The sequence below is a fragment of the Ictidomys tridecemlineatus genome, unplaced genomic scaffold (assembly GCF_052094955.1).
Source record: "Ictidomys tridecemlineatus isolate mIctTri1 unplaced genomic scaffold, mIctTri1.hap1 Scaffold_354, whole genome shotgun sequence".
In the NCBI taxonomy this organism is placed as follows: domain Eukaryota; kingdom Metazoa; phylum Chordata; class Mammalia; order Rodentia; family Sciuridae; genus Ictidomys; species Ictidomys tridecemlineatus.
The window spans coordinates 216,535-240,183 of record NW_027522423.1 but is presented as its reverse complement, the minus strand read 5'-3'; the positions used below and the strand labels follow the sequence as shown (position 1 = coordinate 240,183).

Below are 23,649 nucleotides of genomic sequence, written 5' to 3'. Positions count from 1 at the left end.
GGAAAGATAAGAGGAGAGGAAACAGACATAAAATATTTTAAATCTACTAATGTCAGAAATAAAAGAAGTGCATCACCACTGATGTCATGGACATTTAAAAGTTATCAAAAATATTATGAAATTTATGTATGCTTATGAATTTTAAAATGCACTGATTCCTTGAAAGACACAAAATACCAAAACGCAGTGTCTTCATATATTCATGAAGCTATGTGGCAGAAAAACACAAACCGGGTGGATTGATGTTATTTTGAATTGACCAGAAACTTATTTCTCATCTTACTGGAGGATGAGTGGGTTCAAAATCAATGCAAGCCATCAGCAGTTTCAGTGTCTGATGAGGATCCACTTCCTGCAATATGGATGAATGTGTTCTCACATGGCAGAAGGGGTGAGGATCCCTGTGGCTTCTCTTATCAATGCACTAATCCCACTCATGAGGTTCCACCCTCAGAAATTAACTGCCTTTCAAAGTCCCTACCTCCTAATATCATCACATAAGAGACAATGTTTCAATTAATATATCTTAAAGGGATACTAACTCAGTCTACAGCATTCACAAAAGCAGAAATAGATAATGTTAAGTAGGTTTGGTTTATATCTAAAAAAAAGGGTGAATAATCAACAGCCTTCCAATGAAAAAAACACCAGGTGCAGATAATTTCACTGTTAAATTATACCAAAAATTTAAGGAAGGAATGATGACAATGACTTATAATCTCTTCCAGAAAATGGAAGAACATAGAACATTTTCCAAATTATTCCATGGGGCTAAATACCAAAACAAGATGAAGGCAAAATTAGAAAAAAATACATGCTGACCAATATCTTTCAGGAACATAAGATTTTTTTTTAAATCCTCAAAAAAAAGTATTGGCAAACAGATTCTAGCAATACATAATAACAATTCTACACCAAGACCAAGTGATATTTACTCCAGGTGTGCAAGACTAGTTTAACATTCAAAATATAGTTAAAGTAATTAACTCATCAATCAGACTAAAGAAGAAAAATCATTTGATCACATAAAAAGGTCCAGAAAATGCATCTGACAGACTTCAATGCTCATTCATGACTAAACTTTCAGGAAACTAGGAATACAATGGAAATTCCTCAATTCGATTTAAAAATCTATCAAAAAAAAAATAAGAAACCCAACAGCAATGTAATACATAATGTGAACAGCTGAATGATTGCTCCTAAGATCAGGAGGATGGCATGAATACCCCATTTTACTGTTCCTGGATTCTTAGCTAATGCAGTAAAACAACAAAAATAAAAAAATAAAATGTATACAAATTTGGAATAAAGAAATTAAATGCTTTTATTCACAGATGACTTGATTTTTTATGTAGAAAATCTCAAAGATTCAACCAGAAAAACTTCTACAATTAAGAAATGGTTATACAATGTTCCATGATATAAAGTTACTATACAAAGTCAACTACTTTCCAATATACCTTCAATGAACAATGGGAATTTGAAATTAAAAACACAATACTATTTGCATTAGTATCAAGAAAATGAATACTTTGATATAATCTGGTAAAATATGGTCAGAGTCTATATGAGTAAAATTTAAAAATTCAATTGAAAAAAATCAAAGAAGATTTAAACAAATGAAAAGATGTTTCATGCTCATAGATGAGAAAAACCAATGCTGTCAAGAGGTCATTTCTCTTCAAAATGATCTATACATTTAATACAATTCAGTGAAAACACCAAAAAATTTATTTTGTGGAAGTTAACAAACTTATTCTAAAGTTCTTATAGAAAGGCTTAAGACCTATATAGTCAACAATATTGGAGAAGAAGAAAAAACTTATATGACTTGCAAATTGATCCATGGAACAAAACAGAGAATCCAGAAATGAAAGCACATAAACACAGTTAACTGTTCTTTTACAAAAAAGCAAAGGCAATTCAATACAGGAAAGATAATTTCTCCACACCAAGTAAAATCTTTGTATATTTTATGTTGAAAATAGAGGAAGAGGAAAAGGAGAGATGAAAAAGCAGCAGCAGCGGAATAAAAAGAAAAAGAAAAAATTAATCAAGATATGATCTGTGCTATTCAGTTTTTCATTGCTGATACTAAAGTACCGGACACAAATTGGAAGAGGAAAGATTAATTTAGGCTCACAGTTTCAGAGGTTGAAGTCCTTGGCTGGATGGTTCCATTTATTGGGCCTGAGGTGATGCAGAATATTATGGTGGAAGCATTTAGTGGAAAAAAAAGCTTTTCAGTTCAGGGCAGCCAGGGAGCAGAGAAAGAGAGGCAAAGAAACAGGCAATGGAGAAGATAATCTCCAGGTTAGTTCACAAGTGACCTACTAGTTCCAATTAGGTTCTGCCTCCCAGAAGTCTATTCAGCTATCAGTAAATTAATCCTTTGATGAGGTTAGAGAACTTAGGATCCAATAATTTCCTAAAATCCCCATCTGTGCAACTTGATGCACTGGGGACCATGCTTTCAGCACATGAGCCCTTTGAGATCCAAAACTATAACACTAGATCCAAACCATAACACTAAAACAATCCTTACTCCTTTCAATAAATATTTATTCAACCTGCACATTAGATGTAATTTTTATTAACATTATTAACATTATTTTAAATTGGGAACTCATAATTATAAATATTTATGGGGTAACATGATTTTTTATGTATGTATACAATATGGAATTATTAAGAGGTCAAGCTTATTAACATATCTATCTAGTCATTCAATGATCTGATATTTTTCTGGTAAAACATGTTAAACTTACTTTTAGTTATTTTGAAATATATAATAAGGTTCTCATTAAATTTTTCTGCATATGTTATCCAGTTTTCTCAAAACCACTTGTAAAAAGGCTGTCTTTTCTCCAATGTATGTTTCTGATATCTTGTCAAGGATCAGATGCTGTACATGTAGGGATTTATCTCTGTGTCTTCTATGGTATTCCACTGAGGACATGTCTGTTTTGATGCCAGTGTCCTGTAACAATCATTTTACTCTCTACTTCCATAAGTTAAACTTCAAAACCCAAATATTAATATAAGACATTTATAAAATAACATCACAAAGTGTCTAGGTGACCTTGAATTTGACAGTGGATATTAAAATTCAATAGCAAAATATAATCCATGAAAAAATACTAGTAAATTGTAAGTTTGATAAAATGAAAACCTTTAAGAACCTCGAAGGCTGAGGTGGTAGGAATATATGAGTCCAGTAGTTTAAAACAAGCCTGGGCAATATAGTGAGATACCATCACAAATAATGCATGAACCAATCAATCAATCAATCAATAACTAATACTCTGGGAAAAAATGTTGAAAGAATAAAGAAACAAATCATAGACTGGGAAAATATATTTACACAACAAATATCTTCTTAAAACCTGCATCCAAAGTATAAAAGTAACTCCAAAAATACAATAATAAGGAAAAAACACAATTAGTAAATAGATTTAAAAAAAACCTGAAAACCCATTTTACCAAAGGAAATCTACACATGGAACAAAAGCTTATTGAAAACTATATAATACTATGTGTCATTAGGGATTTTCAACATGACACTACTATGCCACAATTGAAATGGTTATTTTTTTTTGAAAAATGACAATATCAAATACAAGTGAGAATATGAAGTAAAAGGAACTTTCATGGGTGTTGGTCAGAATGAAAAGTGGTACATTCACTTTGGAAGACCACTCTGAAGTTTCTTGCAAAGACATAGTTTTACTTTTTTTTAGACATAGTTTTATAATCCAGCAATTTCATGCCTAAGTATTTTTCTTAATGAGTCAAAAATTTATGTTCAACAAAAGCCTGCACATGAATATTTATGGAAGATTTGTTGATAATCACAAAATGGGAAGCAACCCAGATGTCTTTGTCCTGGTTAATAGATGAACACACAGTACTTCATGCATACAACAGAATATTACTCAGCAATAAAAATAAATGAGGTATGAATCCATAAAAAGACATGGAGGTATTATAAATGTATACTAGTAAATGAAAGATGGTAGTCTAAAAATGCTATATACTAGAAAGTTTAAACTATACAACATTTTGGAAAAGGTAAATTTATACAGAGAGTTAGAAAACTCAATAGTTACCAGGAATTTAGGAGGAAAGAGGGGAAGGATAAATAGGTGAATCGCAGGGGATTTTAGGGTGGTGAATGCATTCTATTATTGTGCTTTCTATCAGAAGCCGCAAAACTGTGTAACTCAGAGTGAAACAATGTAAGTTATGGAATATAGCTAATAATGTAGTGCCAATTTGGGGTCATTAATTGCAGCAAATGTGTCCCACTAATGCAAGATGAAAATCACAGGGGAAAGTATGTGATGTAATAGAGAGGTAGGTATGGTGTGGATACATGTTACTGCATGTATTATCTGACAATTAGTTTGTATTGATAAAATTTCCACCTTAACAGCAGAAAATAAAAACAAACAAGAAATTAATGAAGTCAGAGAAAAAAGAACCATCAGCACAGAAATCAATTAAGTAAAACACTTCTAAAATCTATAAAAACAAAAGCTGTCTCTAGAACAAATAAAATAACCTTGATAAATCTTTAGAAGAATGATAAGTAAATTTAATAATAGGCACAAATTACCAATATTAGGAATCTGAGACATTATATCACTAAATATTCTATGGATATTAAATGAAAAGTCAACTTGTCCTGTTGACACATTCTTGTAATCCCCATGGCTCAGGAGATTGAGACAGAAGAATTGCAAGTTTGAGGCCAGCCTCAACAACTTAATAAAACCCTAAGCAACTTAGTGAGACCCTGTTTCAAAATAAAAAAAAATGAAAAGAGATAGGGATGTGGGTTCACTGGTTAAGCACTTCTGGGTTCAATATCAAGTGTAAAGGAACACCTGTGGAGGAATACCTGTAAGGAGGTGCACAAAGAACAGACAAAGACACACAAGTACAAGCAAACAGGAGGAGTGGAGAGGAGCAAAATGAAGTGATGATGAAGAAGTACAGAAGTGAAATGACCACTCTTCCCTGCCTGGGAGTTTATAACTCAAAGAATATATACTTCCTGTTACTATGACTATATTCTAATTAGTATTTCTTTAACCCAAGTGCTAGCTAACTGAGATAAGATCCCCTTAAAACAAACACAGAGTAATTTCTCTCCAAGGACATTGTTAAGGAGACCAGATAGTGACTGCTTAGTTGTCTAATTACCTCACAGGGAGGAGGCTGGGTATGCCAACTGTGGGAATCAGGGCACCAGTTAACACCCCTGGGAATTTGCTCACCAGGGGAAATGCTTCCATGTCTATTTCCATGGACAGAATATCTACAAACAAACACTCAACCACATTCCCCTCAAAAAAAGAATCAGAAAATATTATGAATTACTTTATGCCAATAAATTTGACAACTATTATAAAATGAATAAATTCTTACAAAGTTCAAAATAAACCAAAATTTACTCAAGAAGAAATAATTTGGTCAATTGTCTTGTATCTATAAAAGAAATAGAAATTTTAGTTAAAAACCCTTGTACCAATACTAATCCAATCTCAAGTGGCAACAATATTGAATTCCAATTACAAAAGGAAGAAGTAATAAAATTTTACACGAAACTATAAAGAAAGATGAAGTGCTTTTCAACTCACTTAATGGGTCCAGTATTATTTTCATGAAAAAAAACAGGAATGAGCATTGCAAGAGAATATTATTATAAACTAAGATCACTAATTCCCTAATGATTCCCCCCAACACTCCCACCCCAACCCCAACACAATGATCTTGGATGCAAAAATTCTAACCAAAACTTGGCAAAGAAAATTCAACAATATACGAAATAGGTTAATATATCATACCAAAGTTTTTCAGAGAGATGCAAAGTTGATTTAACATTCCAAAATTGATCAATGCAATTCCATATCAATAATATAAAATGACATATGTATGTAATATGCATATACATATACACATATATATTCGTAAAATCAATAAGTGTAGAAAAGTATTTCCTAGTAACCCAATATCAACTTCTGTTTAAAATTTTAGCAAACTAGGAATAGAAAGTAAGTGCCTCAATCTGACACAGGGATTCTATTAAAAACTTATCAGAAACACAATACTTAATGACAGTAGACTGAATACTTAACCAAATCCTCAGAAACAAATGGGGTTTTGTACATATCATTTCTTTCTGTTTGCTACTAAAGAGTCTGTCGATGTACTCAGTTAAGGGGGGAAAACACTAAAAATCATACTAATGAAAAATTAAAAAATAAATTAACTTTATTTGCAGAAAACATGAACATTTATAGTAAAAATCACTGAATCTTTTAAAAATGTCTGGAATAGTAAAATTGCAGGATTCAAGATCAACCTACAAATAAAAATCAATTGTATATATGGTAGAAGTGAATGCTCATAAATAGAGATTAAAAAAAAAAAGATACCATTTTGTTGTGGGTCTATAGCTCGGAAAACACTCTCAACTGAATTTTTTCCAAATTGGAGAGTCTTTATTTAGCTAGCTGGTGACTGCTCCCTGAAGGACCCAAACTGTTTCTGCCAGGAACAGTATGGGGTGCAAGTTCTATGGGGTTTATAAGGGGAAAAACAACATCCTCGAAAATGTAGATGCAAGCAAGCAAGGAGGACACAGAAGCTAAAGTTAACAATCAGCCACCCAATGCATATAACCACATCCTTGTTCCAAACACATGCAGTACAAAAATAACCAACTTTTATAAGAAATAAGTTATATACCTAGGGTTACATTTTGGAACTTCCAAATGGAGTCACTTAGGCAAGGTTTTGTTTTGTTTTATTTTAAAGTTGTCAATAGACTTTATTTATATGGGGTGCTGAGAATTGAACCCAGTGTCTTACAAATGCTAGGTAAGCGCTGTACCACTTAGCCACAACTCCAGCCAAAGGCTAAATTCTTTTAAGTACAGTCAGGATAACTTAACATTATTTATCCTATTATCTAATCTTGTCTTATCTATTAATATCCTCCATTTTATAGGGTGCTTATTGGGCTGAACCATAATCTAAGTTGGGCTATAACAATTAAAGAAAGCATCACAAATGTAATGTGTGTAGGAATAAATTTTACAAACTTCAATCATGGAAGCAGGGCTAGTGGGACTCAGTGCGCAGTTGTGGGTGTGCCTAGTGATGAGGTCCCCTTGGAGCTTCTGTTAGAGGTGCCTGGGCTTCAGGGAGTATCTGGGAAGAATGGAAGAACTTGACCAAGTCCCACAGCTGGACGTGGCTACTGGTCCTCTGCTTCCTGTTTGGATGCAATGTCCTTCTGATCCTCCTTCTGACCTTGTCCTCCTTCATGTCCAGAGTGCTGCAGAATGATGCAGAGCCAGAGCCGCAGATGAGGGCAGAGATCCAGGATATGAAGCAATTATTCTCCATGGTCAAGAAGATGGATGAGTTTGCCAGATATGCCAGGCTGGAATGGAAGATCAACAAGATGGTGGACCAGCTCAAGACTTATGTGAAAGCACGGACTGCTCAACTAGCCAAGATAAAATGATTTTTAAATGTTGCTTTCTGTACATTGCAAGCTACCTTGATGATGTCACTCATTTGGAAATATTATTCTGCCCCTGTGACTGTGTGCTGAGGAAATGGATAACACCACTAGACCTCCTGGTAGCCTTCCCTGCTAGAACAGCAGGTGGTGTTGGAATTATTAGTTGGATTTTAGTCTGTAACACGTTGTGGTGACCCCTTGTACTTTACCCTTTCAGTCGAAAAGAAAGATGAATACCACTGTGGGATTTTGTTGTTGTTGTTAAACTGGGGGTTGAACTCAAAGGTTCTTTACCACCTAACCCCAGCCACAGTCCTTTTTAATTTTGAGACAGGTTCTTGGTAAGTTGCCCAGCCTGACCTCAAGCTTACCATCCTCATACCTCTTCCTCTTGAGTTTTTGAGTTACACTTGTGTGCCCCACAGCACGTATCCCAGCTATTATGACTTCTATTCTCTTATTAGGTTAAGAGTCTGATTGCTGCTTAAAAATACAAAACAAAAAACCCAAAGTACATAGGGTAGTTTTGTATTGAATATGTTATTGGGCTTTATGTGAGATTCTTGTAAGAATCCCAGTATTCTACAGTATTCTATAGTAACACCAGATTTGAAACAGGATGGGGGCCTACATGCCTTACTCCTGATTTGCTCTATTGGCACATTGTGGTCCTGTTGCCAACTGGAAAGTCAAAATTTTCTAAAAACTTGAATACTTTAAAAAATATTTTAATTTATATATTTTTTAGTTGTAGATGGTGCTGAGGATAGAACCCAGTGCCTCACTCATGCTAGGCAAGTGGTCTACCACTGAGATACAACTGCAGCCCAAACTTAAGTACTTTTATATCTATTTTAGACAGTTTTATTACAACTACTAGAACTTGAACATTTGGTTTATTGTCTCATGTAGTAAAATTGAAAGAATAACACTAATTGACATTGTGTGTTCTTTGTGTCTAAAGTCATTAGTTGGATGAACATTTCTATAGTGTATATCATCTACTTATTTGCAACTGTTAGTTTTTCATTACAGTGTTTTATAAATGTACTGAAGAGACCTTAATGCATTGTTTTGTGATTGAATTGTTTTGTATTGAAAGCATTTCAAATTAAGCATGTTTTATAAACATTTAATATTCATAATATTTAAATATATCAATTTAAATATATAATATTTAAATATATAAAATATATAATATTTTTATAAATTTTATAAACATTAATATTTCTGCTGTATAGAAAGGAATGAATTTGAAAAACAAAATAGGGAATCTGATTAAGTTAATTTGAATTGATACTTATTTGACTTCTAACATGTAATCACATGACTCAACATTTTACTCTTCATTGTGTCAGAACACGTGTCTATGTTTTCATTCATATTTTCACTTTTACAATCTTATGAATACTTATATTTCCTGATATACATATTCAGTCTTTACCCCTAATCCTAACACAAACAAGGATTATATTAACCCTTATCTTACCTCTATATCTAAACCAAATTTTACTTAAATCCATATACCAAAATATGATTTTTTTAAAAACCAGAATTGAACTCACTCGCACTTGAGGACAGAGCCACATCTCCACACCTAGTTTGTATTTTATTTAGAGACAGAATTGTTTAGCACCTTGCTGCTGCTGGGGCTGTCTTGAAACTCATAATCCTCCCATTTCAGCCTTCAGAGTGGCTGGAATTATAGGTGTTCACCACTGTGATTGGCAAGAATATAAATTTTAAAGTGTATTCTGATTTCTATTTTCAATTATCAATGTTAAATTTGCATTTGTATTATGCTACGTCTTTTATGGGATATCTATCCTTGCATTCCCATCATTACAAAATGTGTAATTACATGGCTCACTTTCTAATTCTTCCTTGTATTACTACATGTATGTTTTTGTACATAATTTCATAAGTGTATTGTTAGAAATATTCATATTTCCACAAACTCTTGCTAATTATAACCCTAACTCAAACCAAAATTTTATGTAAACACTTATCTCAATTACTAAACCAAATTTTATTAAAAGCATGTAAACTATGATAAAATTTTATGTGTATTTTAACTTATATGTTCAATTATCAATATTAAATTTGCATATATACTGGTATATATTGTTTATAGGATATATTCTTCATCCCCATGTTTACCAAATTTGTAATCACATGACTTACATTTTACTCATGCCTGTGTCACAACATGTGTGTTTATATATTTTATGAAACATAATTTCATAGTATATTCTTATGAATATTGATATTTCCCAATTCAAATATTCATTCTTTCACTAAAACCTTAGCACAATCCAAAATTTTATATTGATCCTTATATTACTTCTGTAAGAAAAATTTTACTTCAACCTTTACACACCAATAAGAATTTTATAAATTTACATACATATCGCTATATCATTTATAGGGTATCTATTTCTAACTCCATATTTACAAAATGTCTCATCACATTATTTAAAAAACACTCTCCCTTGTGTCAGGACATGTATCTTTTATGTTTTTTTACATATTTTTACATGTCCGTCATGTGAATACAGATATTTTCCAGCATATGTGTCCATTCTATACCCTAATCATAACTCAAACCAAAATTTATATTGCCTTTACATTATCTCTATATCTAAGTCAAATTTGACTTGAATCAAAATACACCAATATAAATTTTAAATTGTATTTTGACTTCCATTTTTAATTATCAAATTTAAATCTGCATATATATTAATATATATCATTTATAGTATATATCCTCCAATCACCTATATGCAGGAAGTGTAGTCATATGACTGATATTTTACACTTCTCTGTGTCACAACATGTATATTTATATATGTTTTGTACATATTTTCATGTACATTCTTAGGACTATTTATATTTCCACATATACATGCTAATTTTTTAATCCTAACATTAACTCAAAACCAAAATTTCATACTAAACCTAATCTTACCTCTACATATTAACCAATTTTTATATAAATCCATGTACACCTATATCAATATTAAAGGATATTTTTACTTGTAACTCAATTTTCAATATCTAATATACATATTTTATAATAATAAATCCTTTATAATATATATTTCATTTGCCATATTTATAAAATATATAAACACATGACTCACATTTTATTATTCCCTTTGTCAGAACATGTATGTATCTGTTTTCATACAGAATTTCACATGTACTTTCTAATGAATATTCATATATCCTCATATATATGTTAATTCTTTAACCCTAACTTAAACATTTTACATAAAAACTTACCTTACCTCAGTACTTAAACCAAATTTTATTTAAAATCTTGTATACCAATATGAAATTTTATGTGTATTTCACCTATGTAATCATAATATGTATCAATATTAAATTTGCATTTATATTACTACCCATATTTTATGAGATATAATCTTGCATCACCATATTTACAGAACTTTTAGTCACTTGACTAACATTTGACTCTTTTCTGTGTCACAACCTGCATGCTTATATGTTATCATACATATCACAACACATACATTTTTATGAATATTGATATTTCCTGATACACATTATCATTGCTTAACCTTAACCCTAACCCAAAACAAATTTAAATATTAAGCCCTACCTTACCTCAATACCTAAATCATGTTTTATTTAAAAATATATAAATCAATATGAATTTTTATGAGTCTCTTGATTTACATAAACATTACAATGTACCATTTATGGGTTATATGCTTTTGTCCCCATATGTAAATAATATTTAATCACCTGACTCAAATTATACTTTTTCCTGTCTAAAAACATGTATGTTTATACACGCTTTAATGCATATTTCCACACATATAAATGCTTAAAATATTGAGATTTCCCAATTATTTTTCTTTAACCCTAAGCCAAATCCAAAGAAAATTAAATATTGAGCTTACCTTTATATCTAAGGAGAATTTTACATGAATTCATGTACCCCAATTATGAATTTAAAGTTTATTTTTGAATTTTATTTCAATTTTGAATGTAAGATATATATATATATATATATACATATATATACATATATATATTCACATCCCCATATGTACAAAATATATGATCACATGACTCAAAATGTACTCTCCTCTGTGTTAGAAGAGATGCAATATCTTCCCATATATTATTTTGAATATTTATATTTCCCAAGGTAGATATTCATTCTTTAATGCAAGCAGAATCCTAAGTAGAATGAAATATTAATCCTTACCTTACCTTTATAACTAAACCAAATTTCTCTTAAATCCATGTACAATGATATAAATTTTAAAGCTTATTTTAGCTTGTATTTTCAATTATCAATGTTAAATTTGCCTATACATTTCATTAAACCATTTATAGAATATATGTTTGCAACCCCATATTTACAAAATATGTAATCCCATGACTCAAATTTTCCTGTTCCCTTTTTTGGAATATGTATATCTATACATATTTTCAGTCATACAGTCTTATGTATATTCATGTTTCCCCATATATATTTTAAAAATTTTAATCATTACTCTAACTCAATTCAAAATTTTATATAAGCCCTTAACTATCCTCAATACCTTAACCAAATGTTACTTAAAATCATGTAATATATTATGAATTTTAATGTGTATCAGGACATATATTCAAATACATGAAATTTGTCTATATGTATATATGCATATCATAAAATGTATATATATGGGCAACCACATATTTACAAAATTTGTAATCACCTGAATCACATTTTATGTTTTTCTATGTCAGAATATGTACAGTGATGTGTTTATATATATATATTTTCACACATAAATTCTTATGATCATGCATATTTTCTGATGCACATATTTACTTTTAATCCTAACCCTAGCAGAAACTAAATTATAATATTATACTTTGTATTACCTCTATATCTAAACCAAATTTTACTTAACTGTATGTACACAAAACAGGCTTTAAAGTATATTTTGTCTTCTGTTTCAATGACCATTTTTAAATATGCATATATATTACTATGTATCATTCATAGTTTATGTCTTTTCAACCCCATATTTTAAAAATGTATAATATCATGACACACAATTTACTCTCCTCTGTGTCAGAACCTGTTTGATTATGAGTTTTTGTACACATTTCCATACATACAATCTCATAAATATTGATATTTTCTTGTATACATATTCATTCTTATCCCCAACTGTAACCCTAAATAAAATATTATTTTAATCCTTACCTCTAAAACTAATCCAAATTTTACACATCTCCATGTAACCCAATATGAATTTTCACATGCATTTTGACTCCAATTTTCAATTATAAATGTTAAATTTGCATATATATTTCACTATATCCTTTACAGGATATACACTTGCCTCCCCATCTTTACAAAACATGTAATTACATGACTCACATTTTACTCTTCACTGTGTCAGAACATGTGTCTGTATGTTTTCGTTCATATTTTTAAAGTCTTATGAATACTTACACTTCCTGATATACAGATTCAGTCTTTACCTCTAAACCTAACACAAACCAGAATCATATAAACCCTTAATTTACCTCATATCTAAGCCAAATTTTACTTAAATCCATGTACAAAAATATGACTTTTTTAAAAACCAGGATTTGAACTCATGGCTACTTGAACACAGAGCTACGTGAAAACACATGCTTCTCCACCATCTTCCTGAAACAGATGTGCATGCATACGTGCGTGTGTATGTGTGTGCGTACGCACGCATTCAGAGACGCACTGCGAACTACTTCTGTGCAGTGGGTTTCCTGAGGCCTAGAAGTTGGACATTCAGGGCTGGGACAGGACAGGGCTTCCCACCTTGAGCAGAGCCTGGTACTTCTGCACCTGCCCCACCAACTGCTCCAGGTAGTGCTGCAGTGGGGGTGGGGTGGCTGCGAGGGGTCCCCAGCGGACAGCATCTCCTCAGTGCATTTCTGTAGGCACCACAGGGCGGGTTTCGGGCAAGAAAGCACAGCCCCAGTTAGGGCATCCTGACAGTAGAGGACATCCCAGGGACACTCTCACACCTGGCCCTGAACCTGGACAATGGCTGTGTTACCATCTAGCCGGAGGCATGCACAGAACTTGGGCAGTGAGGTGGCTAGCCCAGGAGCACAGAGCTACAAGGCTCAAGGGGCCCTGGGGACTGTGGGGGAAGAGATCAGGAAATATGAACTAAGGCCATGAGCACAGGACAAGGGCTAAGCCTCAGGGGACTTTCAGGTCAGTGAGTTTTCTGGTGGGAGTCAAGGCCAGCACTAGGCCTGGGAGCAGCCAGGGAGAGGCCTGGTGGCCAACGCCATGGAGCCAGGCACGGGCACCTTGTAGAACTCCTGGACGGGCGTGCTGACAACCACGGACTCTGCCTGCACACGGCCCACCAGGAACTCCAGGTACTTCTCAAAGGCTTCCTGGCTCTTGATGAAGCACATGGCCACATTGTCATCTGAGTCACAGTGCTGCAGGTCTCCTGCAGGAAGCTGCCACAGAGAGGGACAGGGTCAGGGACAGGGTCAGGCACAGCTCACAGCCCAGTCCTGAGCCCTCTCCTTGAGAGGTTATGGTTCTTGCCCAGGAGTGGGTTCTGGGCCTGTGAGATTGAGTATACTAAGCTGGGTGTGCAGACACGTGGGCACGTACAGAAGTGCATGGGTATGTACACTTGCTCACGAGTGTGCAGATGTGTAGTATGTGAGCATGTATATGTGGGTACATGCATGTACATGTGCACGTGTGTGGGTGCATGTGTGCATGCATGTGACTGTGCATGTGTGTATAATATGTGTGCATGTGTTTGCCTGAATGTGTCTGTGGATGTGCACATGGCACACACATGCACTCAAATGCTTGTGTGAGTGTGCAAGAGTGCACGTGCATGGAGATCAGCATGCATGTGAGTGCACATATCTATGTGTATCCAGCATGTATGCACATTTTTGTACAGGATTCACATATGTATGTGTGCACACATGTACACTATGTGCACACACATATCAAGCACATGTGCATGAACAGTGCATGAACAGGCATGAACAGGCTGGGTGCCTGAGCATATGTGGTGTGCACATGGGACTTCCCGTGTGCCTGTGTACATTCATGTGCATGCACATGGGCCTGTGTGAGTGCTCATGGGTGGCAGGTATTCTGCAGCCTTCAACCCATATGGCGAGCGTCTGTCACTGGGGCATCACACAAGTGGGATGTGCCCATGGGTAAATCGAGTTCCTACCCTAGCTGCTGAGTGTCACCCTCCACGAGGCCTGACCCACAGCTGTGCGTGCACCTCACATGCATGTGTGTGGCCTTGCCTACCTGCTGTGGAAGCGACTGATGTCCTGCACATTGCGAAAAATGACTGCCTTCTGGCTGGCCACGGCTGCTGGTGCTCGGGGAGCATGGTCCAGTTGCTGTATGTAGTGGCTTTGGAGGAAATGAAGCTCACCCACGAAGGTCTGCTCTGAGCTCAGCAGCTCCTGGATGACAGAGCTGGCGGAAGATTGACATCAGGGGGTGCCCAGCAGCTGCCCTGCTCCCACTGTCCCTAGTCTCCACATGGGGACTAGGGACACATGGAGAGCTTGCTCCCTTGCACTGCAGTTAAACGGGGTTCCTGTGATCAGGAGCCTGTCACCCAGCTTCAGAAAGTGGGTAGGTGGTGGAGCAAGGGCACCACCTCTTCCCCAGGAAGCCCTCCCGCATGAGGCTCTGGGAGGGCACAGCTGCAGCAACCAGGGGCAGGACCGTGACCTAAGGAGGCTCACACAGCTTCAGCAAGCACAGGTCCCCCATGAAGAAGCAGGGCAGAACGCCAGCTGGCCCTTGAGGCCCAGCAGCCAGCTGTGGCTGCACCCTCAACCTTCCCCAACGCATACCTCAGCCTGGTCTTGTACTCATCCTCGGACACGGCCTCGGGGAATTTGGGGGCCTCACTGGGCCCCCACTCAGGAGACAGCTGTTGAGAAACAGGAGTTTGTCCCAGGGCACCAGTTTATTCCACCTTCTCTGTGGCCACCGGGCTCCTGTCCCTTACTTCCAGGGTTCTCTGGCGAAGGGCCAGGATCCCAGGGCCTTGGCACCCTCCCCCAGCTCCGGACTACCATACCTTGAGCCTCTTGTCCAGGTAGGCTGGTGACACCCAGCCTTGCCTGGAGGGGCTCGACTTGGTGGGCTTGGTGCGCACAAGCCAGCGCAGCGGGTGGGCTGAGTCCAAGATCTCCACATACTGGCCTTCCCGCAGTGTGATGGCATCCTGCTCGGCCCCTAGGGGTAGGTAGTCGGCCGTGGCCATGTAGATATCAAAGATCTGATAAAGAGAAATGGGCCTAAGTCCTGGGGCCAGAGGGGTGAGGCCTGCCAAGGCCCCCCATGGCCCCCCACCTCTGAGGAGGGAGAGGTTCTCCTAACCCCCTAAAACCCCCAAGAGCACAGAGGCAAGGGTGCTGAGTCCAGGGGCCGAGGAGGTACCCAGTCCAGGGCCACAGGGCAGGAGCCCCCAGGTCACTCTGCACAGATGCCAGTGAGAGGGCTGGCTCCTGCCCACGTGGATGGGCGCCTAGACTGTAGTTGCTCACAATGCCTTGCTGCCCACTGCCCCCTGCAACCCAAGAGGTGGTGGGCTCTGGAGGCAAAGGTGCACTCTCCACAGATGGCAGTGAGAGTGACATCAGAGGTAGTGCTCTGCAGGAACCCACGTGCAGAGACCCTGCCCTCTGCTCCAACCTCTGGTGTCCCTTGGTGTCTCTGGGGGTGATGCCCCTCCCTTGGTAGCACCAGGCCCTTGAAGCCCCCCATCGTCTCTTCAGCAGGTCAGGCCCCAAGCCCTGTTCGCAAGGGTCCCAGCCCACCCACCTCTCCTCAGGAGTCCCCATCCTCTGACTCCGAGGATGACTCCTAGACGCTGGAGGAGGGCCGCGACCGGCCATGCCGGGGGGAGGCGGATGGAGTCTTGGACTCCTCATCACTGTCACCTCCAGGCACCTGCAGCTTGGCTGGGCGAACACAAGGGTTGTGATTTCCCTGGAAGGCTGTCCCCCTACTGCCTACCACCCAGCCAGTCTCCAGGGCTCCCAGGCACAGAGTCCTAGCTAGGCCCCATGCGAGGACACAGGGTCCCAGCCTCCCCTGGGGACCCTGGATGCCCATCCTGGCCCCCTCACCCTGTGTGATCTTGGCCGACACCATCTTAGTGATCTGGGAGGTGAGCTTCTGTAGGAATTCCTCTGTGCCCACCTCAGCGAGGGACAGGTGGCCATGGGCCTCCTCAGCCACCAGGGCCTCCCCTGGGGGAACAAACACAACACTGTGGGGTCATGCTTCCCCCAAAAGTTCACTGCAATTTTCTTAGGGGCTGATGGTGAGCAGGAGACCAGGCCCTGGCAGGAAGACCATGAGGTGGTACCAGCAGGAAGAGACCAGTGAGGTCAGCAGGATGCAGAGCCTGTGATCAGGGATGAGAATGAAGGGAGCGGGTCTGGACAGAAGAGGCAGCGAGTGGCCAGAGAACGGCAAGCACAGCTAAGGGGCAGCAGGTGGCAGGCAGGGCTGCAGGCAGATGGTGAGGGAGCTGAGGACAGGGCTGGGCAGGGTCCAGCCTGGCATCAGGCTTGAGGCGGGGTTGGGACTGTGGGGGCCAAGGTGACTTTGTGGCTCTTCTTAACATAGCCCACTGCGCATGGGCCCCCTGACCAAAGAGGTCAGAAACAGCTCTGATTCCAACCAGAGCTGGGAGCTGGCCATGAGGGGCTGCCCTTTGAACCTCCCCTGCACCCAACCCGGGCATACCTTTCCTCTGCCCAGCAAGACCGATGAGACCAGCAGACTCTAACATCTGTGCTGAGATGACTTGGGTGGTCCTGAGGGGAGGAGGGGTGTCCTGCAAGCCCAGCTTGGACCCCACCACTCTGTTCCCCACAGAGGGGGGCCTAGGGGCCAGAACACCACAATCAGGGGCTCCACACCAGAAGGGGCCCATAAAAACTTCATTTTATAGTGTGGAGAAGCTGCACGGGGAAGGGGGTGGCCACCCACAGGGCTACACCACCCTAGCCCACTAGTAAGACCCACGCACTCACCGACGCACACAGGCAAGGACGCACACACGCATGGACTCACGCTTGCATGGACTCACGCTTGCATGGACGCATGCACGCAAGGACGCACGCACGCAAGCACGCACGCACAATGCACGCACGCACGCACAATGTACGCACGCACGCACGCACAATGTACGCACGCACGCACGCACGCACGCACTGCGAAGTACTTCTGTGCAGTGGGTTTCCTGAGGCCTAGAAGTTTCAGGCAGACGGTGGAGAAGCACGTGTCTTCATGGAGCTGAGGACTTACCTTCCGAAGGCTGCCTGGCCTGCTCTGCTCCTGGCCAAGAAGCTTTGTCGCCCTCTGGGATGAAGTCCCTTCCGGCGTTCCAGTTTGCGGTTCCTGGTGAGGATGTGAGGCTTCCCACAAAGGCAGCCTGGCGCTCACCACTGTGCTCCTGTTGGACATTGTGGATCCCAGTGGAGAGCCTCAGGTAGGGAGGGCACCAGTGTGTCCAGCAGTTTGTCGGGTGCAACACTGGATGGAGGGGCATCATGGGACCAGAGCTGGGTAAGTAATGCATGGGGAAGAGGCAAAGTGTGTCTCTCTCCCTGTAAGGAGGTTCATGGATGCGCCGACCCTGCTGAGTCCTGTTTGGGATAGGAAGCTTGCTGGATAGTTCTTAGGGAACCAGGAACAGGGTGGGGTAGGAGGTGGGAGGGGTAGGAGGTGGATGAGGTAGGAGCTTCGTGGGGTAGGAGCTGGGTGGGATAGTGCAGGGGAGGGGATGCCCTGTTCTGTCCCTAAGAGGCAGTGACTGAAAGGGTGACCATGCTGAGGCTTGTGGGGGAAGGGTCCTGGCTGGAGATCTTAAGGGACCTGAGCTGGGTGGGGTAGTGTCTGGGGAGGAGGCGCACTGTGCCTGTTGCCAATAGGCATTATTTGGTAACATTCCTGGGCAAAGCCCCACCCTCAACACACAGGCGAGTGCATGAAGCACACAAGCTTGGGCAGGCATATTGCAAACTGTTTCTGTGTTCTGAGTTTCCAGGCATCCAGAAGTGGCCAGTAGACAGTGGAGAAGCATGTTCCTCAAGTACCTGAGATCCTTCCTGCTGAACCTGGGAGCAGAGCCTAGGTAGGGAGACTTCCAGTGTCCTCAGCAATGTGTGGTGTATGGCCCTGGCTGGAGAGGTTTTGGGGGACCAGACTGGATGGGGTAGGTGCTAGGTGTGGTAGTGTGTGAGGAGGGGGCACGCTGTTTCTATAAAGTGGTGCCTGGAGAGGAAGCTCATGCTGAGGCCTTTGGGGGCACCGCCCTGGCTGAAGAGGCTTCAGGGGAACAGAGCTGGGTGAGGTAGTTGGTGGGGAGGGGGCACACTGTGTTTTTACCTATGAGGAGATGCCTGGAGGGGGCGCTCTTGCTGAGGCCTGTGGAAACAAGGCCCTCACTGGAGAGGTGTTAGGGCACCAGGAACTGGTGGCCCTGAGTGGAGAGGTTTTAGAGGACCAGAGCTGGGTGGTGATGGAGTTCGGTGGGTAATGTGTGGTGATGGGGCACACTGTGCCTTTCTCTGGGAGGCAGTTACTTGAGGAGATGCCTGGGGGGTGGGGGCGCAGCCCTGGCTGCAGAGGCATTGGGGACTGGAGCTGGATGAGTTAGAGCTGGGTGGGGTAGTGTGTGTGGAGGGGGCATGCTGTGCTGGCCCCTCTGAGGTGGTTCCTTGAGAGGGGCCTCTTTCTGAGGCCTGTGGGGGTTGGACCCTTGCAGGAGAGGTGTCCTGGGGCCAGAGGCTAGGTGGGGTAGTTTGTGGGGAGGGGGCACTCAGTGCCTGTGGCTGCAAGGTGATGACTGGAGCAGACACATGGTGTGAGGCCTCTGGCTGGAGAGGTGCAGAGGGACTGGCAGCTACGTGGGGTAGTGGGTGCCTGCTGAGAGGGAGTGCCTAGAGGGGGCACTAGTGCTAAGGCCTGTTGAGGTGGGGAAGTGGGGCATAGGAGTTAGTGCGCTGTTCCTGGGTGCTCTTGGCAGGAGCTGAGTGGGTGTGGCAGAGGTTGCAGGGGAGTGGGGCAGAGGCACTTGGGTGCTGTTCCTGGGTGCTCCTGGAGGCAGCTGAGTTTGTGTGGTGGAGGTTTTAGGGCTGTTACCTGGCTTCAGTATTGGGACCTTGTTGGGGGAGTAAGTGTGAAGGGAAACTTTGGTTGGGGGCTGGCCTGAATGGGAGGATGTTAAAGAGAGAAAGCGGAACACCTGGTTTAATTTGAGTACACATGTATCATTTTAAAAGCTGTGCGTACATGTATGATTTTAAAAGCTGTGTTCTCAACTTTATCTGCCAGTGTTTTCTTTTGTTTGTCCCCCCCCAAAAAGAGTTAATTGCAAGTTTATAGTATAAGTCCATTCTCTACATTCTGTACATATAATTTATGTGTTTTTCTTGTACCTTATATTTTATTACAATTAGGTGATTTGTAATGATTCATTGTTTATATATCAATGACTTTCACATTTTAAATCAATCATTTTTATGGAAACCATTTTTGTAAGTCCTCATTTACTTTGCTTTTTGGTTCCCTATTTCCCAGTAAGTACAATTACTCATCCATTGGCATTTCCCTTTTTGCTGTGCAAAGGGTATATTCATTCTGAAATACTTTGATGTGTATTTTGTCCAGTGTGTGTTACTCAAGCTTCATGGAAATTTAATTATCAGTTGTTTTTGTCTTAAAATGGGAGATAAAGAGTAGTTGAAATGGTCAGGTTTTTAAGGCATTTGTCTTCTGGTGACATTTTGCTCTGTTGAGACATGCATTTTGTAAGTACATGTCTTTATAATAGCACACATATTTCATGTCAATATTTTTGTTCATAGAACCAGTTTTAGTAAAAAAAAGGTTTTCTATTTTTTCACTTCATCATTCGATATGTTTGAGCCTCTGTTCATGTTCTATAGGTGGGAATTTATTATGATCACCATCTGATAAAAGAGGCTGGTAGCAAAGTTAGGGTTAATTTTTATTTTTACCACAAGTTCATTTGTCATAACGAGGTTTTACTTAGGGGTTTCACAAGTTAGCATCAAAGTAGGCAATTAAGAATATTAACATTAACCAGCACTATTATAATTAATTCTTTTTTACTTTTGGGATTTCACAGTGGGATTGAGAATATATGAGGAGTATCATTTCTTAGAAGTATTTTATGTGTGGCAGATGCAACCAAGCTTACATATTTCCATTAAAATATGTAGCCCTGAATTCCTGGGCTGGGGTTGTGGCTACACCTCAACATATACGTGTGTGTGTGTGTGTGTGTGTGTGTGTATGCTTTGACATCCTGTCACTTTTGATTTTCAATTATGTAGAATACCTTTCTGAGTGTTGATTATATTTGTATAAGTTCATTTCATAGTTTTTGCTATTTAGAATACCTCAAAATGCAAATGAGGGCTCTCATGAGGAAACTAAATGTGTAAATTTTGGTTTCCCATAGCAGTTCTGTGACGTATCCCAGGGCCTCCAAGCCCCGGCTAGTGGTTTGGTTTAGAATGATGATGGTATAAATGGAGAAAAGGGATGCATACTTGAATCTTTTATTTTTTCATATGAGCTATAATTGAGAATAAAATGTATTTTGACATACATAAATGGAGTGTAACTTCTCATTCTTTTGGTTGTACATGATGTAGATTCACATGGTCATGTAATAATATATGTATATAGGTTAATAATGTCTAATTCATTCCACTATTCTTCCTACCCTCTTACCCTCCTCCACTCCCTTCACTCCCCTCTGCCTTATCCAAATCACCTGTATTCTTCCCTAGAGGGCATCCTCCTATCTCAAGTCTCTAAACTCATGGACATTACAGGTGTGCACCACAGTGCCTGGCTTTTCTTCTCATTTATTCTGAGGTCCCAGGCAATATTTCTTCTCTCAAAGATTTATATTGTTTAACACCTCATAAGTACATATTAGTATGTACAATGTAATTACTTTGATTCCTGGGTAATATCTATCTCAACTTTTATCATTTTTTATTGTAAATATATTTTAAATATCCTCCTTTCTATCTAGTTTCAGTTATTCAATGCTGTATTCACCCGCCTCTGCCATAGGACACAAGAACTTACTCATCCTAACTGTAATGGTGTTCTGGTTGACCAATCTCTCTCCATCCTCCCACCCTCTACACTCTTCCCAGCTTCTGGTAACAACTATTCTCTCAACATCTATGAGATTGACTTTTGTAGAATTCACATATAAGTGGAATCAGGTAATATTTGTTTTTCTGTGCCTGGATTAATTTATTTAACTTAATGTCCTCTATGTTTATCTCTGTTGTTGCATATGACAGGACTTCTTTTAATTTTATGGTCAAATAATATTTCTTTGTATATATCACATTTTCTTTATCCATTTGTCAGTTTATGGGCACATCTCTTGTTTTCATTTCCTGGCTATTATGAACAGTGCTGCAATCTGTAGGCTAGTGCAGGTGTTTCTTTGCCATGCTCATTTCATTCTTTTTTGTATTCATTCCCAATAGTGGAATTTCAATATTATGTGGTAGCTCTATTTTTAGTTTTTGATGGACTCTCCATACTTTCTTCAATAATAACTGAACTAACTACATTCCAACCATCACACTCTTCAAAAATGGTTTTTGTGTCTTGCCTACCACATTTATCCCAATATTTCCCTAATATTATGGCTTTCCAAGTATGAAAATATCTACCTAGCCAAACCATTATCTCACTGTCCTCAATACTGTCATGTAAATAAAAAGTTTTTACAACTGTTTCTCAAACACACAATGACAGTTTCTGTCTGGAACTTTACTAGATTTTTATGCAACAATATCTTTGTCTTTCTCAATAATTTACATAGTTTATTCCAGTATACTTAATTTTAAGTATTTACTGTGTTATTATAAAATTGATTTGTAATTTTTACTTTACCATATTTGTTAATAGTACCTCAATTTTACCTTTGTATCCCAAGGGATTGAATCTAGGGCCTTGTGCATGTGAGGAAAGCACCCTACCAACTGAGCTATATCCCCAGCCACAGACTCTATTATAAAAATGGAGAATTTCATAGATACCATTGAATTTATGTATTGAGATGCAAGAATAAATAAAATGGCCACATGAGTCATGAATAAAGAATAATTTGAGATTATTCAAAAATAATATCAATAATGATGATATAAATTAAGATTTACTAATAATTAAAATGTCTATTTTTCTAACACTTAAGACAAATAATCAACCTAGTCAGCAAGAAAATGAGCACATGCATTATTATCTAGGCAGTATATATATCCATGTAAGGTCTAAAAATACTTGGCTTTTATTTGGTGCTAAAGTTAAGAAAAGTCACACATCACTATTGCTGCATTATTTAAATAAAATTCTTTTTGTTAATCTTTTCTTTTTTGCTGGCATTGTAAGGATTTCTAGTAGACATAATGTATTAATTTATTGAGGTATTCTGCTTAACTTGCATCACAGACTCCTCAAGATTTACATTTAATATGTAAAAAAAAAATTTTGACATGCATAATCTATTTTTATTTCATCAACACTTTTTCTTAAGTTATGTATTTATGAACCACATAAACAAAAATATTCTACAAAGGTAATAACAAAATGAGGAGAAGTAAAACAATTCCATTAAACATATAATAATAATCTATGTTCACCATTGAGCATCAAATTTTTAAATTATCATATCTTGGCATTTTTCCCTTTGTTTCCTAACACAAATTATATTATTCAATACATCTTATACAAAACCCCTTTATTTCTTATTAATAATGTTTTCCAGCTAAAGCAGAATTTTCTGAATATTTCTCTGTGTGTGTGTATGTTTGTGTGCATAAACGTGTATGACTGTGTGTGTGTGTGTGTGTGTGTGTGTGTGTGTGTGTGTGTGTGTGTGTGTAGAGAGAGAGAGAGAGGGGAGAGAGAAGGACAGAAAGACTTTTTATGTTAGGTAAATATATTTGTATTTGTATGGAAACTCTGGTATAATTTTGCTATAAAATTTGAA

General features: G+C 38.9%; 2 protein-coding genes and 1 pseudogene across 2 annotated transcripts in view; 2 read left to right on the top strand and 1 right to left on the bottom strand.

The window, feature by feature from the left end:
• Positions 1-7,097: 7,097 nt before the first annotated feature.
• Positions 7,098-9,660, top strand: LOC144373326 (guided entry of tail-anchored proteins factor 1 pseudogene; annotated as a pseudogene).
• A 1,956-nt stretch (positions 9,661-11,616) lies between these two features.
• LOC144373322 (obscurin-like) lies at positions 11,617-15,964 on the bottom strand. Its single transcript, XM_078036408.1, has 4 exons — positions 15,658-15,964; positions 14,868-15,507; positions 13,877-14,035; positions 11,617-13,489 (listed from the first exon to the last, which is right to left on the bottom strand). Exons 1-2 carry the CDS (start codon positions 15,841-15,843, stop codon positions 15,313-15,315), a joined length of 381 nt encoding a protein of 126 aa, XP_077892534.1. The 5' UTR covers positions 15,844-15,964; the 3' UTR covers positions 11,617-13,489; positions 13,877-14,035; positions 14,868-15,312.
• A 2,364-nt stretch (positions 15,965-18,328) lies between these two features.
• Positions 18,329-23,649, top strand: part of LOC144373324 (uncharacterized) — a 65,657-nt gene continuing 60,336 nt past the window's right edge. The window contains exon 1 of the mRNA XM_078036409.1: positions 18,329-18,729. The gene's annotated coding sequence lies outside the window, so the exon portion shown is untranslated. The remainder of the gene's footprint in view (positions 18,730-23,649) is intronic.

What these genes read in the sequence shown, in the direction of transcription:
- LOC144373322 (XM_078036408.1), bottom strand. Translation starts at nt 15,843, where the DNA reads ATGGCCACGGCCGACTACCTACCCCTAGGGGCCGAGCAGGATGCCATC. An exon ending in ACCTGGACAAGAGGCTCAAG is followed by an intron (nt 15,508 to 15,657) that starts GTATGGTAGTCC and finishes GTTTCTCAACAG; the next exon opens with CTGTCTCCTGAGTGGGGGCC.